Source organism: Delphinus delphis, chromosome 4, assembly GCF_949987515.2.
Source record: "Delphinus delphis chromosome 4, mDelDel1.2, whole genome shotgun sequence".
Classification (NCBI taxonomy): domain Eukaryota; kingdom Metazoa; phylum Chordata; class Mammalia; order Artiodactyla; family Delphinidae; genus Delphinus; species Delphinus delphis.
Window position 1 is genome coordinate 38,681,740 of NC_082686.1, and position 17,408 is coordinate 38,699,147.

Consider the following 17,408-nt stretch of genomic DNA (forward strand, 5'->3'; position numbering starts at 1 on the left):
TGATTTTATTCATCAACTTTTCTTGTAATTACGTATGACTTTGGGTTACCACCTACAGTTTAAAATTGCAGTACTTTTTATTTTTCAAGAACAGCTTTTTTTATTGTATGAGGATTCCATTTAGTATGTGAAGCCAGTTGAAGCTATCAGAGGAATAAATATGGATGCATTCAAATATAATTTTTAAAAGGGCTCCTTTTTATGAAGCAGATGAGGTTACCATACAGCTCTGGAAGAAGAGGCATGCTCTGGCTAGTTGAGGCCTTGTCAACCTGGTGGCTGTCATTTAAGTAAGAGCCTTGGTACTGTTATCCATTCTTATGCTATAACCCAAATAGGCTGCTACATGTAGCTGAATATAATGGGAATAGATAAATGTCCTTCTCTGCACAGGCAAAAAAGCAAATACAGTAAACTTTTCCTCTTACAATTGCTTCCAATGGCAGTGCAATTATCAGTAAAGTTAAGGATGCCTGTTATTTTTAAAATTAGGATATGCGAATAATTTCTTTCAAAAAGACACTTCTTACCTTAATACTTCTAGTATACATTGAGTTCTGACTAATAATATTCCACTAATAATCTTCTATATCTCCACTAATAATCCTTGGTTTGAATTCACTCTTGATTATCCTGGGACCACCCAGGGGAGTTAGTGACATAAAGCAGAAAGGAAGTAGACATATGGAGTCCAAACTAAATGGTGGCAGTTTTTCTCCCGATTGAACACTAGTCCTTAGAGAGAAACAAGCAGTTTGGGCTTCTGGGACTCTTTAGACTTAATTTTGCTCTGAAAATCCATTCTGAATGGGCTAGAATGCAATTTTTAAAAAGAGAAACTGCCACAAAACAAAAGAGGTTGACAAGTTAGAAATTATTGTACACTGAATTTGTAGAGAACAGAACATACCTTTAACCTGAAAAGCTCGTTACTGGAAAAAAGGTGCTGTACCACTCTTCAGTTTATTGTATACAGTGCTTGTTGGAACTGATTTCATTTTGACAAGGTTATACAGGATCTGTTGTGCTCTAATAAGCTCCAATAACAAAATGTGGTTGCATTTTTCGAATTCCTTCATTAGGATGTGAAAAAAAGGGCCCCTTTTCTATTGTTTTGAATTGGATATTGTGATTTAGAGCTCTAACACTTTTAAAAACATTGAAAGACTGCATTTGGAATATAAGATTCTTCAGTATGCTGCATTTTAATTTTCTAAATTATTTTTTAGACTTGAAGACTCTTAGCAGGAATTCCTAAAAATTACCTCATGAATGGTAAAAGGAGGAGAGAGGACAGTCTTTTACAGAGATTAACCATGTGTAAGGCTCAATTACTGTTTCACGTTATTAAAAGTGATACCATTTCCTATCTATTGACAACATTGCTATTACCACCAAAAGATGCATTATTTATAAAGCACCAGTCAAATTCAAAGCATAGAGCTAGGAACCCTAAGGAAGCACAGAAATATACCATGGAGTTGATGTCTAATTCTTCTGTTAGCTTATCATCTTATTGGTTCATGAAAAAAAAAAACAAAAACAAAAGAAAACACTAGTAATCATTAAGTGCCAAATGAAAGTGATAGCCTCCCAGTTTTCAACCACTGATTTCATAAAGAGCTCTGATATGTATTCTGTTTACGGTGAACTTTATTATTAATAAAAGTTAGAATAATTGAGTGTATTAATTGATTATGTTAATTAGAGAAAATTTTTAAATGTTACCATAGTGCTACACATGTATTTTGATAAGTAGGGAAGGAGAGAGAGAGCTATGTAGCTAGTGAGAGACACATAACCCTGGGTGTGTTCATAGTAGTGTGTCATGAATGTAAACATCTTTGTCATGGCAGCGGGGTATAGATAACAAAATGAGGGAAGCAGAGGTAAACTCGGAAAACACAAAAAGTATTCAGAGAAGGGGAATTTATGTGGTCAAGGAAGTCTTCACAGAGCAGGTAGGAATCAGGCTGAAACTTGAGAGTGGTGTTTCACTAGGTACATCAAGAAAAGGGAGACTATTCTAAGATGAGATTGGGTGATACTGAGGGGTTGGGTCAGAGTAAATTTGCCCCAAGTCAAAATCATATTTTTAAAAACAAAGACAAGTTGATTTATAAAGATTGAGCTTACAGTTTATTGGAAAGATAGGTACATAAACATACATGTCATGGTCATATAATGTATAATAAACATGTGTAGAGGTGTGTGCAAAGTGCTTGAAAGCACACTGAGGGAAGGTATTAACTCTACAGAATTGGGGGATGCTTTACAAATGAGATCATATTTAAACTGGACTTGAAAGATAGACAAGAAAGAGAAAACTAATGTTGTGAAACAGGATGTGGCTCTGAGAACATGGCAGCAAAGAGAACAGAAGGAGCTGAGTCTAGAACTTGGGGAAAGCACTTGTGTCAGGGAAGATGTCTTGTGCTCCAGGCTTTGCTTTTCTGTTTATGTTAACTTGGTACTATAAGAGATAAAGAAAAGAAGCCAGGCATATATATGCTCTGAAGACCTCTATCCCCTGTTGTTCCAGAAAACCTTAACATTGAGGTATCTGAAGACAATGGTGGGTGCAGTTTGGAGTTCACATCAGAGTCATGTAGGTTAAGCAGGAGACATGGTGGACTGATGACTTTATCATAGCAAAGTTTAGCCATGGTCTCCGGACACAAAGATTTTAGTTTCCTGACTCAACAGCTTTGTTGTGTGAGCTAAAATTGTGTTTCTGCAAATGAATAGGTTCTTACAGAAGTAACGCACAGTATTTACACTGCATTTATTTGTAACCCAACGTTCACTCACATGAGTAACTTTTGCAGCCTACTTAGACTTTGTACTAATATGCAGTTGTGCAATTGACTAGATTTGGGGTTCTGTCTGATATTATTGAAGTACTCCTGAATTTTCCTTTTATGTCAGAACAGCACTTTATATATGTTACAAACAAAATGAAAACTGTAATTTATTTTAATCCACATCTTATGTGTAGGTAAAACTATAAGCAAATATTTTCATGCCTGGGACCTTTATTTTTCTCAGTTTCCTATCAATAAAAATGCTCAAATTTTTCCTTTAAAGGACATCTCTGATTTTCCTATGGTTACTATAGTTTTCACTAAAACTATAAAGTTTTAGATAGTGAGTCATAGACCGCTATGAATTAATTTTAATATCTTACTTAAATCATGAAGCTATTTTAGCAAGATTTATCCATTTTAGTATATAGTAAATAAGTAGTTCCCTAAGATTTAATGTGCTAGGCAAAGATTTTAAACACATAATCACAATTTCAGAGAATCTGGTGTTACACATTTGTATATATTGTGATAAAAATTTTTAACAATTTGAAAATATTTTTATATCATATTCAAACAAATTTATTATTAACTAGAATATGCTTTTATTTCTGATTTTGAAGAACTTTATTGAAATTTCTCTTGTTTGGATTTAAATTATATCTGAATAATTTATCTGTATTTGCTAATTTATCTGATCAGATCTAAACTAAAATTGAAAAATAAAATCTAGTTATTTTCACTTTGTGCACTCCTCAAGATACCTTTTTTTATGCACTAGATATTTTATCAATTACTAACTTCATTATTTATACTTTAACATCTAGAAAATATATAATACAGTAAATTTCTTTTGTAAATTGTAAATGATGAACTTCTTATTTTAACCATTTTTTTTTCCAGGCAAATTCAACAGTATTTGATTAAATTAACATGCTCTCCGAGGAAAATGACAATAAAAATTTGAGCACATCTTTGTATTGTAGAAAACAGAGATGAAATATCATGTAGTTAATTGACTGACCTGTCTGTTAGACAGTTATCATTCCTGAATTTTAATATTCATAAATTGCATACCATTAATTTTTCTATTTTTTATTTATAGTTATCTTAGTGTCCATTTAAATCATAGGATGTAAACATGTAAGACATATATTAAAATCTTCTAAATTTAAGTCATATTCAGCAAATTACTTATTAATATGATTGCAGATTATGTGGCTTTATAAACAGAATTAGTAAATTAATGTTGAACCAGGAGTAACTTACTTTTATTATGTGTGTGCACATGTTTGTAATTCTTCTGCATATGAATCAATGTATTTTTATTCTTTGTAGACACAAAAATGGATGTGTCTTGGGGACAAAATGACCTGCATTTTCTATCCTGTACTATATTTGATTGAGTATTCTTTTAGTAACAACATAGTGTTTTTAAAAGGTACAGAATTCTAGATACCTTAAAACTAAGGCAAATTATTATTACTCATGTTTTCAATTTCGTATTTACTTATGAAAATGTAGCTTCATTCTCATAATCAATGTTTAAATAAAAGGCAAAAGGGAATGCATCAAACCAGGACCTTTAAAATAATTGCTGAATGTTTCCAAATGTTGCCACTCATTTGTAGGATAAAAACTAGAGAGTTGGGTATTTGGACTTAGGAAGACAGTTCAGAATTTACTAATTTCTGCCTTGACAAGAGTTACAATCAGGGCTTCCCTGGTGGCTCAGTGGTTGAGAGTCCGCCTGCCGATGCAGGGGACACGGGTTCGTGTCCCGGTCCGGGAAGATCCCACATGCCGCGGAGCGGCTGGGCCCGTGAGCCATGGCCGCTGAGCCTGCGCGTCTGGAGCCTGTGCTCCACAACAGGAGAGGCCACAACAGTGAGAGGCTGCGTATGGCAAAAAAAAAAAGAAGAAGAGTTACAATCATACAGATAAAATAAATGATCTTGAGATGGGAGTGTTAGAGAAATTTCTCTTTGCATTATACTTAGGTTTAAGAAAATTTTCTCTATAATATAACATATTTATACATATGTGTGTAATTTTCAAGATGAGGAAACTCTATCTCAAAGTTCTTTCATCCATTAAGTGGGGATAATAATAGACAACTCATAAATTTGTTGAGATCATTCACCACTGATCACAATGAGAGTTACTTAGTGAGCCCTCGTTGTCTTACACCCTTTCTTGGAAAGTCTCAAATCAGTTGAAACTGGAGAGAGTTCATAAGGTGGTGTGGAATACATGAATCTCAGGTCAGGCTCACACAGCTTTCAAAGTTGCAGGATATGTAAGCAAAGATTCATTTTGTTAGCAAGGAAATTTATTGAAGAAAGAATTTGTAGGTTATAATCTTGAAAATGTATCCTTCAGAAAATAAAAGTTGTCTGTATGTATTAAACACAGAGAAGAATTTTTTTTTGAGCAGAAGTAATGAAATATTTTAGTTCTATATTGACTAGTTGACCTGTCAAAAAAGTGAACTTTTCTAGATCCCCTAAAATATGTTTTATTTTTATAATGCTATGAACAAATTCATTTAGTAAACTTTTGCTGACCTTCTAAATTGTGCTAGGGTACCAACAATAAAGTAGGCAGAGTTCTATTCAAAGATTAATTGCCAAGTGGGGAGACTGACAACAATAAAATCAGAACAATAGAAAGTTTAGGTAAGAGAAATATCACACAATTTCCTTGGCCTTTCTGAGAATTACAACTAATTCTAACTAATCTTACATTGTTGAGTTGTAGTTGATTCTGATTAATCTCCTGGTATTGAATGTTAAGATTATTTCAACTTTTGCTATTTCACAATAGAGTTGAAATAATTGGATGGACATGAATGTGTGATAAAAAGAAAGAACAGAATGATGAAATCCTCAAAATTTTTGCAAAAATGAAAGTGTTTAAAATGTTTCAGAACATGTAGGATGAAATAATGTTACTAGTGATTAAAAATATGTAACAGTGACTGGGAGACATTTCTTATTTGACAGGTCATTTTCTTGACCCAATTGTCGTATCGGCCAAGGCTCTTTCCATCAAATTGCTTTTAGCCAGTTTGTTTTTAGGTACATATGAAGTCAAGGGGAGAAGATGAGAATGATGAGCAGATAAGCAGGAGCCAGACTATGAGTCAATAATGGTTAGTGGTGTTATCTCATCTATCTGGACCCTGTAGAAGACTCTAGGACAGTTCTCTTAAAGTGGATTAACAATTATTAAAACTACCCATTTTTTAAATGTTTTTTGAATATTAGCCTGGTGAGCAAAACCCTATATATCATGCATCTTCATATGGGAAATAGGATATTGTTGGTATATATAAGAATGCTCATGAAAATATATAGACTATCTCCAAAACAAATCAGAGTTAATTATTACCCATCTTTGTTGATATGAAGTAAGGAAAAAAATACAAACAATATGGGGTTTTTTGGCTTAAAAAAAAAAAAAAGTCTGTTATTTGCACTCCAGAATCAAATAATATAGCTGGTTTTGAAACACTGCTTTTCAGATACAATGAAATTTTATTCTAACCCATTTTCTGATAGCAAATAATGTAATATTTTATAATCAGTGATAGGTTTGGTAATCTTGGGTTCTTTCCATGGAGTTTTAAAGGACTAATATCATTGTATATTCTTATATTTGTTAGCCCCGGAAGATATTTCCCTTTGCACTAATGAAATACATATATTTTGAGATCCTAATGAGCAAATGATTTTGCTAACAGACAAAGAATGTATTATTTTCTATTTTGGAAATGCGTGAAAATTAAAATTACTTTTTTTAAATTTAGAAAATGTCTTTCATTTACCTCCAGTCTGCCTAAACTATTTAGGAAAGCTTACAATGAAAATAAGAAGTTATTATAGAAATTAGTAAACAAGAAGCATATGTGCACATATACATAATATTTATTCATTTTTAATGTTGTTGAAGTCAGTTCTACTTTATGATCATGGTAATCGCACTCCAGACAATACCCATTTTCTCTAGTGATTAATGTAGCACCATTGGGTTTTCAGAAGGTTGTTTTCTTAATGTGACTGGCCAGGAAACAGGTGTAAACATAAATACCAAAGATAAGAGAGTGATCTCATGCTGTTTTCTGATGTCTCCAGCATAGAGAATTCAGCAGGTTAAAGTCTGAGGATTGAGTAGGGCTGTTTATCAGAAGTAAGGAACTAGAAAAAATTTGGTGTGACTCAGAGACTTTAATTGAGAGAATGACAGGAAGCTTTTTAATAGCAAAATAACCTGTCAAACACTCTGAATATATAGGAGCTGTGTAGCAAACATGTGAAATCAAACCCCAGCACAGTAATTACAGGTAATTTGTGAACTGTTTCTAATTTCCTCACTGTGTAAATTTTATGCCTATCCACTTGAGACAAGATTTGACTCTCTGAGGATCTTACTGAAGTTCTCATTGCTTGACACTGGCTATATTGTTTCAGTGTTCTCTATGCTGCTTTTCAAAGTTTTAGCTGCTTTTGAGTAAAAGGAAGATTTTGGTGTTAAACTCTAAGCTAATTTTTCTCTTTTTTATGTTCTCTGTATTTGAATCTACTGTCAACTTTTGCCAACTTTGACTGATTATGGACTAGGGGTTGAATGTTATGGTTCAGATATATGTTCAATAACTTCTCCTAGGTATGCCAAATAAAATAAGTCATAAACAGTTCAGAATATTGAGTTCCATGCTAGTTGACCCAATACTTGTTAAAGACTCCTAGGTACTGCAAAATTGTTAGAAGGCGTTACCAGCTAATCAGGGTAAGAATTATAAGATTCTAAACTGTACATTAACACCGTTTGTGAGAAAAGGAAAAGCAAAATAATGGTAATAATAATAGTAACAGTTGGCTTCTTTTTTGTTTGTATCTAAAGATTGCTTTCATCCTATTTCCTATCATTGTTTGCCTAAAAAAAAATCAGAGTATTTAACATGCATATATTCATCCATCGTTAACATTTCTTTAATCTTATATGGTGGTGTTATTTGTGTTTATTTTCTGTTGTGCTGTTTCTTTGTTTACTTCTTTGACAAAGCATGTCAGTTTCTGTTTTACCTCTGTATTTTGCTACTGCATGTCAAACTTCTTAAACGACTCAGCAAACGAATGAATTCTTGTCATTTTAAGTTTTACTCTAAATATTGCAGGCAATCTGCTTATAGTCAAACATTGCTCCAAGTTTTTGCTTTGTGTAGGAGCATTAAAAATCAATGAAAAACAAAATGACAAGAACTGCGTGGTACCGCCAGCTTTGTACCTGATAATCTGTTTAAGCCTGTTAAAAGTTCAACCCAAATAAGATATATGTATTTGTAATTTGAATCATTTGTGTTTCTCTTTTGTTTGCATGATATGATTTTGTTTTATATTTTTTTTTCCACTCACCAGATGTTCCCAACACTTTGCTTCCCACTACTATCATCCCCTCCCTTACCACTGCAACAGTCACAACCACTGTAGCCATAACAGCCAGCCAAACCACATCTGCAACATCCAGCAACATACGAGGTACAGTATGCTTCTTTGTTATGGCCTGGGAAACACATTAAATAGAGCTTTTAAAGGTTTTTTAAAGTGTAGAGGAATAGAGATCCAATTTTACTTACTTCTAAGAAGTAATTAAGTCACCTCAGTTACTATCAGTTAAGGTTGTTGGAATAAAATATGAGACAAGATGGTACATTTTAATTTTTCTTAGTGTCAATTATGACTCTTATGAAAATGTTTCAGAATATAGGTTGAGAATATATGGAGCTCTGCAACATTGAGAGTTTAAAATGTGAACATGGGACACTGTTTGTTTGTTTTTTTTCCTTACCCTATAAATGCAAAGAAATAAGATGTTCAAAAATGCAGAGGTAGTGTTTGTTTTTTTAAGACCCTAGTTTAATGTTACTGATTTGTTATTCCTCTACAACTAGATTAAAATGGCTGCATTGAATTTGTTGTAAAATTGGCATAATCCAGGGGTCATTATAAACTATTTGCCACATAGAACTTTTAGGTAAATATTCAATATGTCAGCCTGAAGTGATTTGCTGAGTGGAGCTACTTATTCTACTAACAGAATGTTCTGAAAGCAAATGTTCTAGACTTGTCCAGGATGACAGGAATTGATGGTTGGCTCCATGAGTAATTTCTGGCATCCGTTTACTAATAAGTATGTTTGTCTCAAACAGAGCAACCTAAAAGATATTGAAGTAATCCTTAAGGGCAAAAATAATTATTATGTCATGGTTCAGAAATATAAAAAATCATTTCTGAGTAGGCTTTAAGTAGTTAGTAGATGATGAAGAAATAAAAAGTTGTTTGAGCACATTAGAGAAATACACATTTTAAACTTTATTTCTGCATAAGCAATGTTCAGAGACAATTTGTCCTATTTAAGTCTGTCATTTACTCTTATACATGTTTTATGTCACGTTGGCTGTCCTAATATGTGTTAAATGTAACAATGTAATTTGAAATCATGAGGACTTTACAATAATATATATCTAAAGTTTTGTCAAGGATAGACTTAACATTATTTTCCTTCACTTGTAAAGACTGTTCAGTTAGACTGTTTGTGTTTCGTAGAATTTCTAGTAATTCTCAATATTATATTGAGTTGCTGCTAGCTTTTACTTTATAGTTATATTACTTTTTCTCTTGTTCCAGAAAAATATTTTAGTATCTTATAATTGTTAATTTTTAATAATTTGGTCAATTCTGTTATACAGTGTACAAGATTGATAGCTAAAGCTTGATGATAGTAACATTAAGAATTTCTCAAAATACCTAGTATTACTAAAAAAACTGTATTTGAGCTAAATCTATAAGTAGAAGAGATTAAAGATCATTCTTATAACAACTTATATAAAAATGAGTAGAAAAATAATAAAAATGAAGAAAAAGTTAAAAAATACTTTATGATGTTATATGAAATATAAATATCTAAAGTTCTACTTTGCTTTTATTGTTTTTCTAAAGATTTTTTTACAAACAGTAATTCAAATGAAATGCAATTTACTGCTTACCAATAAAATCTCTATGATATTAAGTTCTGACTGTACAAACAAATCACTTTGTTGGAAAAGGAGAGAGATATATATTGACTTAACTTTTTTTAAAAGACCTAATTATAACAAAAAAAGCCTAGTTCATTTCTTCTTCAATAAATATTTATCAAGTACCTGCTGTTTATATAAATGGCACTATGCCAGGTCCTAAAATTATGGGGATTAAACATATTGTATCTGAAATCACTAACAATTAAATTGATACATTTCCCCCAAATAATCAGTGTCTATACTTAATTAATGAAAAGTATTCATATTCTTTGTGAGTGTATATATATATATATATATATATAAGGCTAAAATAATAGAAAATATTTTATTTCAAAGTGAAGTGTTGAACAAATCTTTTATATTTGTTTACATGCATCTTAAGTGACTCTTATCTGTTCCATTTTAACCAGCCTGCTAAAAAGAAATCAATTTTCTACTTTTTCAAGGAAATTCATTTTTTAAAGATTTCCTAAGATGTTTTGTGAACTTTACACCATGGAATTCAAAAGTGCTGAAAAAATTTATTTTTCCTTCAAAGGAGCACACAAATAAATAAACCTCAAAAAAGACACACACACACACACACACACACACACACACACACACATACCCCGATTCCCTCTTTTTTTACTTAATAGTTGCAAGATATTATTTTTCAAATGGCACCAAGATATGTGAAAAGAAAGCATATTTTATGAGTTAGGCAATTCATAGCATCTGCTTTATACAGAAAAAATAGTAGCACCAACATTGAATGTTAGTGTAATGTCTATTTTTCCCTCCTATCTTCAACGAACAACTGGGAATTGAAGGAGGTCACCAAGCTCACCTGCATGACTAATGTTCTAGTCCATATTTGAGGGAGGTGGGGATTCAGTCAATAAATAAATATTTTATGATTTTTGTACTATATTCCTTTTAATTTATATGATATTCACTTAGCTGTGCATTACCTATTAAATTAGAGGTTTCAGGTGCAATTATATTTTAAGTGGAATTCATTTATCTATAAATTAGTGAAAGATGTTTCCAAATTATAGTTTAAAAGATATAATAAGAATATGTTGCCTAAGAAAAGCTAGGAACTAAATATTTTCAACTTGCCAATTTTTTTTTGTTTACTTTCATCTCTTTCTCTCATTCAGTAATCTAAATTACTAAGCTAACTATATTTAATTTTATTAGGTTTAAACGGCATTTCTTCAAATTTCATAAACTATAACATTTATCTCACTATATACATACTTATTTAATAAATGACCACAAATGAATCACTGTTCATATCTCCATTTACACTCTTTCACCACCCCTGCCATTGCTGAGATTTCTATCCTAAGATATGGTAAACATCCAATTAAAAATAAAGAAACATAGCTGTTGCTATATTAAAAATCAAGATAAAATAGACCAAAAGAAGCTACTCCAATTGTTAGTCATAACCTTGAGAATTTGCACATCTCTTCAATTTGTACATGAAATGCATTCTTGTGTGCAGGAAGAGGAGCTTCAACCATATGGAAGAAAAGCGGGCAATTAGCAGTACCTTGTTACAAAAAAGGGTGCTATAACACAGAGAAGGGAGCAAACTTGAACAGTCATGGGAAAGACAGAATAAGTGAGCCTGAGAAATATCTTTAGGTATGAGTTTCAGTTCTTCTGTTTACAAAGTCTTTGGTCTTAGATGATGAACCAAATTTAGCATCAGCATTTTTGTCAGAAAAATGAGAAACACTTAATTCTCAGATTGCCTTGAGGATTGGATAATGTCTAGAGTTCTGGCAACATAATCAGCACTCAATGTATGACAATGATTGCTTAGTTCTTTTAAGTAAAACAAATGTGTTCACATGTAGCTGCATCTGAAATGGTATATTTTTCCTATAGTAATTCTAGTTTTAATTCTGGCAAAATTCTTTGGTGTTAGTGCACTGATTACATTTTAATTTCAAACCTATTTTTAATTGATTATGTGAAAAAAATTAAATATTAAAATGGCACTAGAGCATATGGAACTTACTTATCTATCCTTGACTATAACAACAATTTATAAATTTTCTATGAATTTTATAGGATTCTTATTTATTTATCATATACCTAAAACCTGAACATTTTATAGATCTCTTAAATATTTGCATTACAAAGCATCACTGCTACAACACATTTTAATTTTCTGCTTATAGAAATTGCAACTTTTTAAGACTAGTGGCCTGATTAATCCTATCAACTAATTCAAAAGATATATATCTGTATATCTATATCTATATATCTATATCTATATATACTCTTTTATAAATTTGGGGTTTTTTTAGGTCACTGTAATAAATTTTTAATGAGATAAACATGATAATTTATAAAATGCTTCCAAATGACCTGATATGATTTCTAGTATTAATATTATTTTTGCATGGTATCATTAATTTGAAAGCATTTTTTTTAATTTTTTATCATACTGTATAATTTTAATTTTATTATAAACTAGCTCATAATCTAAGAATCTTTAACAGCAAGCACCCTCATTTACAGATCATGATATAAAGGTATTGAAAAGTCAAGAAACATATATGAGACACAGTGAGATATATCAGTGATTATGTCTATTTATCATGATTTTTAAAATTAGAATTCACAACTGAATCTTTTGTACTTACCAACACAGAAAAACTCCTAAATGCCTAATTATTACCTGTCTCTGCCTCTGTAAGACTATAATTGCACTACAAGTATAGAAATGAAATGACATATGTGGAGAGAAGATGTGAAATATCTGATATACTCCCTGTCCTAATACTAAGGGTCTGTTCAAATACTTCATGCATTTCAGTATATCAGATAGGAAAAAATAAATCCTAAAAGTGATGATGAAAATATTTGCACAATCCATGTAAAAATCCAAATGAATTATTGATTCAAGTATTGATTTAGTTTTACATCAGACTTTAAAATGGTGAAATAATTTTTTGTTAATAAAATCATACCATTTTTCTAGTAATATGAACCAATTTATTAACTATAATGAGGTAATTGCAAAGGTATCTTATTTCACAATGGCACTGCAAAACAAAAACAAAAGACATATTTTTTTAAATTTAAGAAATCAACCATTATCAAATTATCTACAACCAGAATAATAATGACCAATCTCAAAATTTAGAGATGGGTACTGTTGTGTTGGTCCCAGCCTATTGATAGTGATGCTTTTCGCTAGGAATGCTTGAGGCACTTGCCTCAGCTCCTATTGCTTTTAGGAGCCCTCACAGACATTTCCTCCACCAGGGCCAAATGTTGAGGTTGGACCAGCCCTTGTTCTTAATATGATCGCAGGCTGTACTTCAGTAAGAAACCACTAGGGAACTTTGAGGAACAAAATTATTACTCAGAGATTCTGGAGGGCCACATAGTGAGGTCACTGGTGAAAAGAGAAAGAGAGCGCACAGACCTGGGCTCTGCCTTTATTAGGGTTCAAAGGTGGGGTGTCTAGAGTTTTGTGGGTTCACCCTTTCTTGGTTAATTTAAAGCATAAGAATGGGAGTTAGAGCACAGGAAGGGAGAAACCAGGTTACCCAAGGTAATCAGTTATCTAGGTTACCCAGGACTTTCTGACAAAAAGAACTTCACGGGTGGGGCAGCCTAGTTTCTTACCTGGTTGTTTTGCTACAGCTGGCAATATGTTTATTTAAGGTGGATGTCTTTTTGAAATGCATGCTTCTGCAATCAAAAGTTTAATGTCAAGCACAAACTTAATGTCAATTCTTCACAATTAAATTACACATTAATTTAGTTATTATGTCTAAAAATGTAATATTAAGTAAAATATTTTAAATTATTCATGTAGAATAGAATGAATTTTAGCATACATCTACAATAATTATAGATCCAGTCTAGAATTAAAGGTCCACTGTAATTTTAAAATCATGTGAATCATAAAATTTAACTATTTAAATGTATATGAATTTAGGGACATGGTTGATCATTAAGTATAATCCCAAAATATTACTGTTTGAAAGATCTTCCTTCTCTAAAGATTCCTTGAAGCAATCTTAGTGAATTGTAGAAAAAAATCATATACACAAAGTTAAGCTATATCAAATGAAAATAAATTGCCGAAGTATTTACTTTGTGCCAGTATAGAGAAAATGAGATTAATTGTAACATTCTACTCATATTTAATGTGGGCATTTTTAATGAACTGCAGTTGCCTAGAATGTTGTTTATGAAATAGTAGTTTTGTATGCAGATTCCTTTACTTCAATTGTTGTTTCATTTCTCTGGCTTCAAAATACAATATGCTAACTTAAACACAAAATGCATACACGAGCACATCAAATCACTGTCTGAAACATCTATTTAATTAAATCAGGTTAAAAAGCAATAATGATCTGACCCATGCTTCTAATCTCTATTTCCTTTATGTCAAAGAAAATCTAGTCTATATTTTATTTTTATTTGGTTTCATTAATGTGTGCCCTCCTCCCCTTTTTGGCACAGATACTTAAAAAATAGAATACATAGAGATAAGGAAACGTTTATCAGAATAAAAGAAAACACCAGCACTGAGAAAGAATGAATGGAGTAAAATCATTATAGCTCTGAGTTAGTCATAATAAATGCATTCAAATAGAGCATTTGCAATGGTAAAATATATCATCTTGACAGAGTTAAATCCCAAAGTGTGCAAATCAAGAAGTTGTTTATGAGCTTGTATTATGAGTGTTTAGCTATTAAAAATGTTTCTGATTTTATTGATGGTAATAAAACACAATTTGCATGGTGCTGTGAGCTTTTAAAAATTAAGTGTCAATATGTTGGGCTTTTTTCACTTGACAAAAATTAAGTAATATTTCAGTCTCCAGATGATCCATATAGAGGGAGCTGCTTATCTGCAAAAAGATAGGTTTCTACATTTAAGCTGTGAGTATAGCTAAATTTCCACTAGTCTTTTTAAAAACCATAATTACTATATAAAGTTGACTCTGTTTCAAAATTAAATACATGAAACATAGTTCATAATGGAAACAGGATATTAAAAATGCTTCTCACTTGGAAAGAATAAGCATGATGTATGCTCCCTCTCAACCTTGCTAAAAGTACCATATTATTAATGCTGAAGGGAGTGGCTACAGGTCAGACGTGGGTGGGAGTACTGACTGGGGGTCCTGGTCTCTTACTCAGCTATAGACCCACACATTGGAATAATGGCAATGTTTCAGATTAGGTTATTCCAAGATAGCATAGGGTGCTAAAGTTATTCTTTCTATTCTAGTAGATCTTATTTGGAATAAGAATCACTTGTTATATATAACCATTTCTGAAACCAAGTGGAGTGTTTGCCTCTGACTTGTATGAAGGTGAATTCTGGTAAAGTTTAAAAATCTTTAAATATTTACTTATTTCTTTATGGCATTTAGGAAATATTTGAAGAAAACCGGTATTCATATTTTCTTTCCCATACCACCTATTAAGGGAAGCAGAACATTTATGCTCTATTCTATTTTCTAAGGGCATTCTTGTGGCTTGTGCAATTTAAAACATCAAACATTTTTAAGAGTTTCATTTTAAGCTTATTTATTTCTTTGGCTTAGATAAATTTAAACAGAAATCTTGTTCCATTAGTTTATATTTCTTTTAAGTAAACAGTTCTACTAATATTGTTTCTACTTGTATAAATGTGAGTGTCTTAATTGATTTTATGATAATAATTCTAGATTTAATATAATCTAATAATATATACATTTCCTGCAAAACAACCTCTAAGAAAGAAAAGAAAATGTTCCCTAGTAGACTTTGTGCCATTTCCTGGAATTCATTTTTATATAATATGCATACACATATAAATATTAATTTTTAAATTTCTGTAATTATTATATTCCAGAAAGCAAATCGCTCATAAAATATTAAGAATAAATGAGTTACTTATTATTAGGAGGATAATCTGTTTTATATTTTAAAACCTTGGCCTACATATATGAATAAATGTATTTCCAGAACACCTCTGAAATTATTTTAAAAATCATTAATAAACTGGTTGTATCTTTCTTACTAACCAATGAATTAAATTTATGTGCTGTGCCTTTGAAGCTGAAAAGATTGCCAGCACTGCCCTTGCTTCTTTGACACTCCACATGAAACACAGTTAATAACCTCCTGTGGAAGCTTGTCGAAACACTGAATTGATACTAATTATACCAACTTTGGGATAGAAGGTGACCTTGACTTCAGCCGGAACTTTCTGCCAGGACAGTAAATAAGAGCAAATGCCACAAAGCGTGACTTCTGAGAAGGGTCTAATACAATCTATTAAATATAAGTTCATGGACTTGCAGTAAGTACTGGGATAATTTTTATATTTTAAAACATCTCTTGCTTCAATAATACAGTAGTTTATTTCTCTAGATTTCAAATAATCTCCCATTAGTTTGCTGTACTCATTTAAATTAAGTTGTGGCCAGAAAATTAAAAGGTACTTGATGCAAAGTGTCTGTAAGGTGATTGCAGGGCAAGGAGACAGATTTTTCCAAATGGCTTCTCAAATACATACATAATATTTATACGATTTTGTATCAGAATTGCTTATGCTGAAGCTGTGATAACACTGACTCTTAATTAAAGCAATGTCTTTATAAAATTATTAAGAAAAATGACGAAGAAAAAGCAATTGTCCCAGTAGATGCACAGGTTTAAACTCTTGCCAGAAAACCTGTCAAGACCAATGATATGCAGCAGTTTCACAGATAAAAATCTGCGTTCATTGTGTTAAAAAAGAGTCAATAAAATAGAGTCAATAAAGTTACTATAAATTCTAACAGGTGAGTAAGAACAGAAATTAAACTTTCTTCACCAATATTGTTTAAAGAATTACATTAGTGTAAAGGGAATACTGTTCAAAGTGTTCAGTATAATAAAGGGAATACCTAATTTAAGACCAGTTATTTTTCACTTTAGAAAAAAGAGATGAACTCAAACATTCCTAGAGGCCTTTTATGTAACCCATTAGTAAGCAAAGAATGCTGATCAATGAAAGTTTAAGTAGGAAAGGAGGAAGCGACTTTGAACTAACATGAAGAATTGCATTAGATTCACTGAGAAACATTTCTTTCAAAAGCATTTGAACCATTTTTGATGTCTAAAACCCAAGTTTCATAATAAAGAAGTATAGTGCTCTTCTAGGGTAGTCTGTTAAACTGGGTAAATTACTATGGTCTTAATGCATTTTTTTCTTTTTTCTTGAAGTCATGTTTCCTAAATATTGATTATAAGTTTATTAGTTTTTACTCATTTAGATAGTGTGTGACTCAGGATATCAGTAGGAACTGATTGCAGTCTCAAAAGGGTGTAGCTAAAGAGTTTTTAATGAGGACACTTTCACAGAAATATAGGCAGACTTTGGGAAACTAATAAGGGAGAAGCACAATTGAACTCATAATAGCAAGATGCTCTTACCAGCACCAGGCCTGAAGGGCCAAACGCAGTAAGTAGGGTTATCCTAGTCAGAAGAACTGGAGCCAGAAAAGGGGCAGTTTGCAAAG

At 31.7% G+C, this 17,408-nt stretch overlaps 1 protein-coding gene across 2 annotated transcripts in view; it reads left to right on the plus strand.

The window, feature by feature from the left end:
- Positions 1 to 17,408, plus strand: part of CADM2 (cell adhesion molecule 2) — a 1,062,587-nt gene that overhangs the window by 990,677 nt on the left and 54,502 nt on the right. The window contains exon 9 of one of the 2 annotated variants that reach the window (XM_060010480.1): positions 8,225 to 8,344. The exons of the other annotated variant lie outside the window; for it this stretch is intronic. Within the exon in view, the coding sequence (XP_059866463.1) occupies positions 8,225 to 8,344 (120 nt within the window). The remainder of the gene's footprint in view (positions 1 to 8,224; positions 8,345 to 17,408) is intronic. 2 annotated transcript variants of the gene reach the window in all.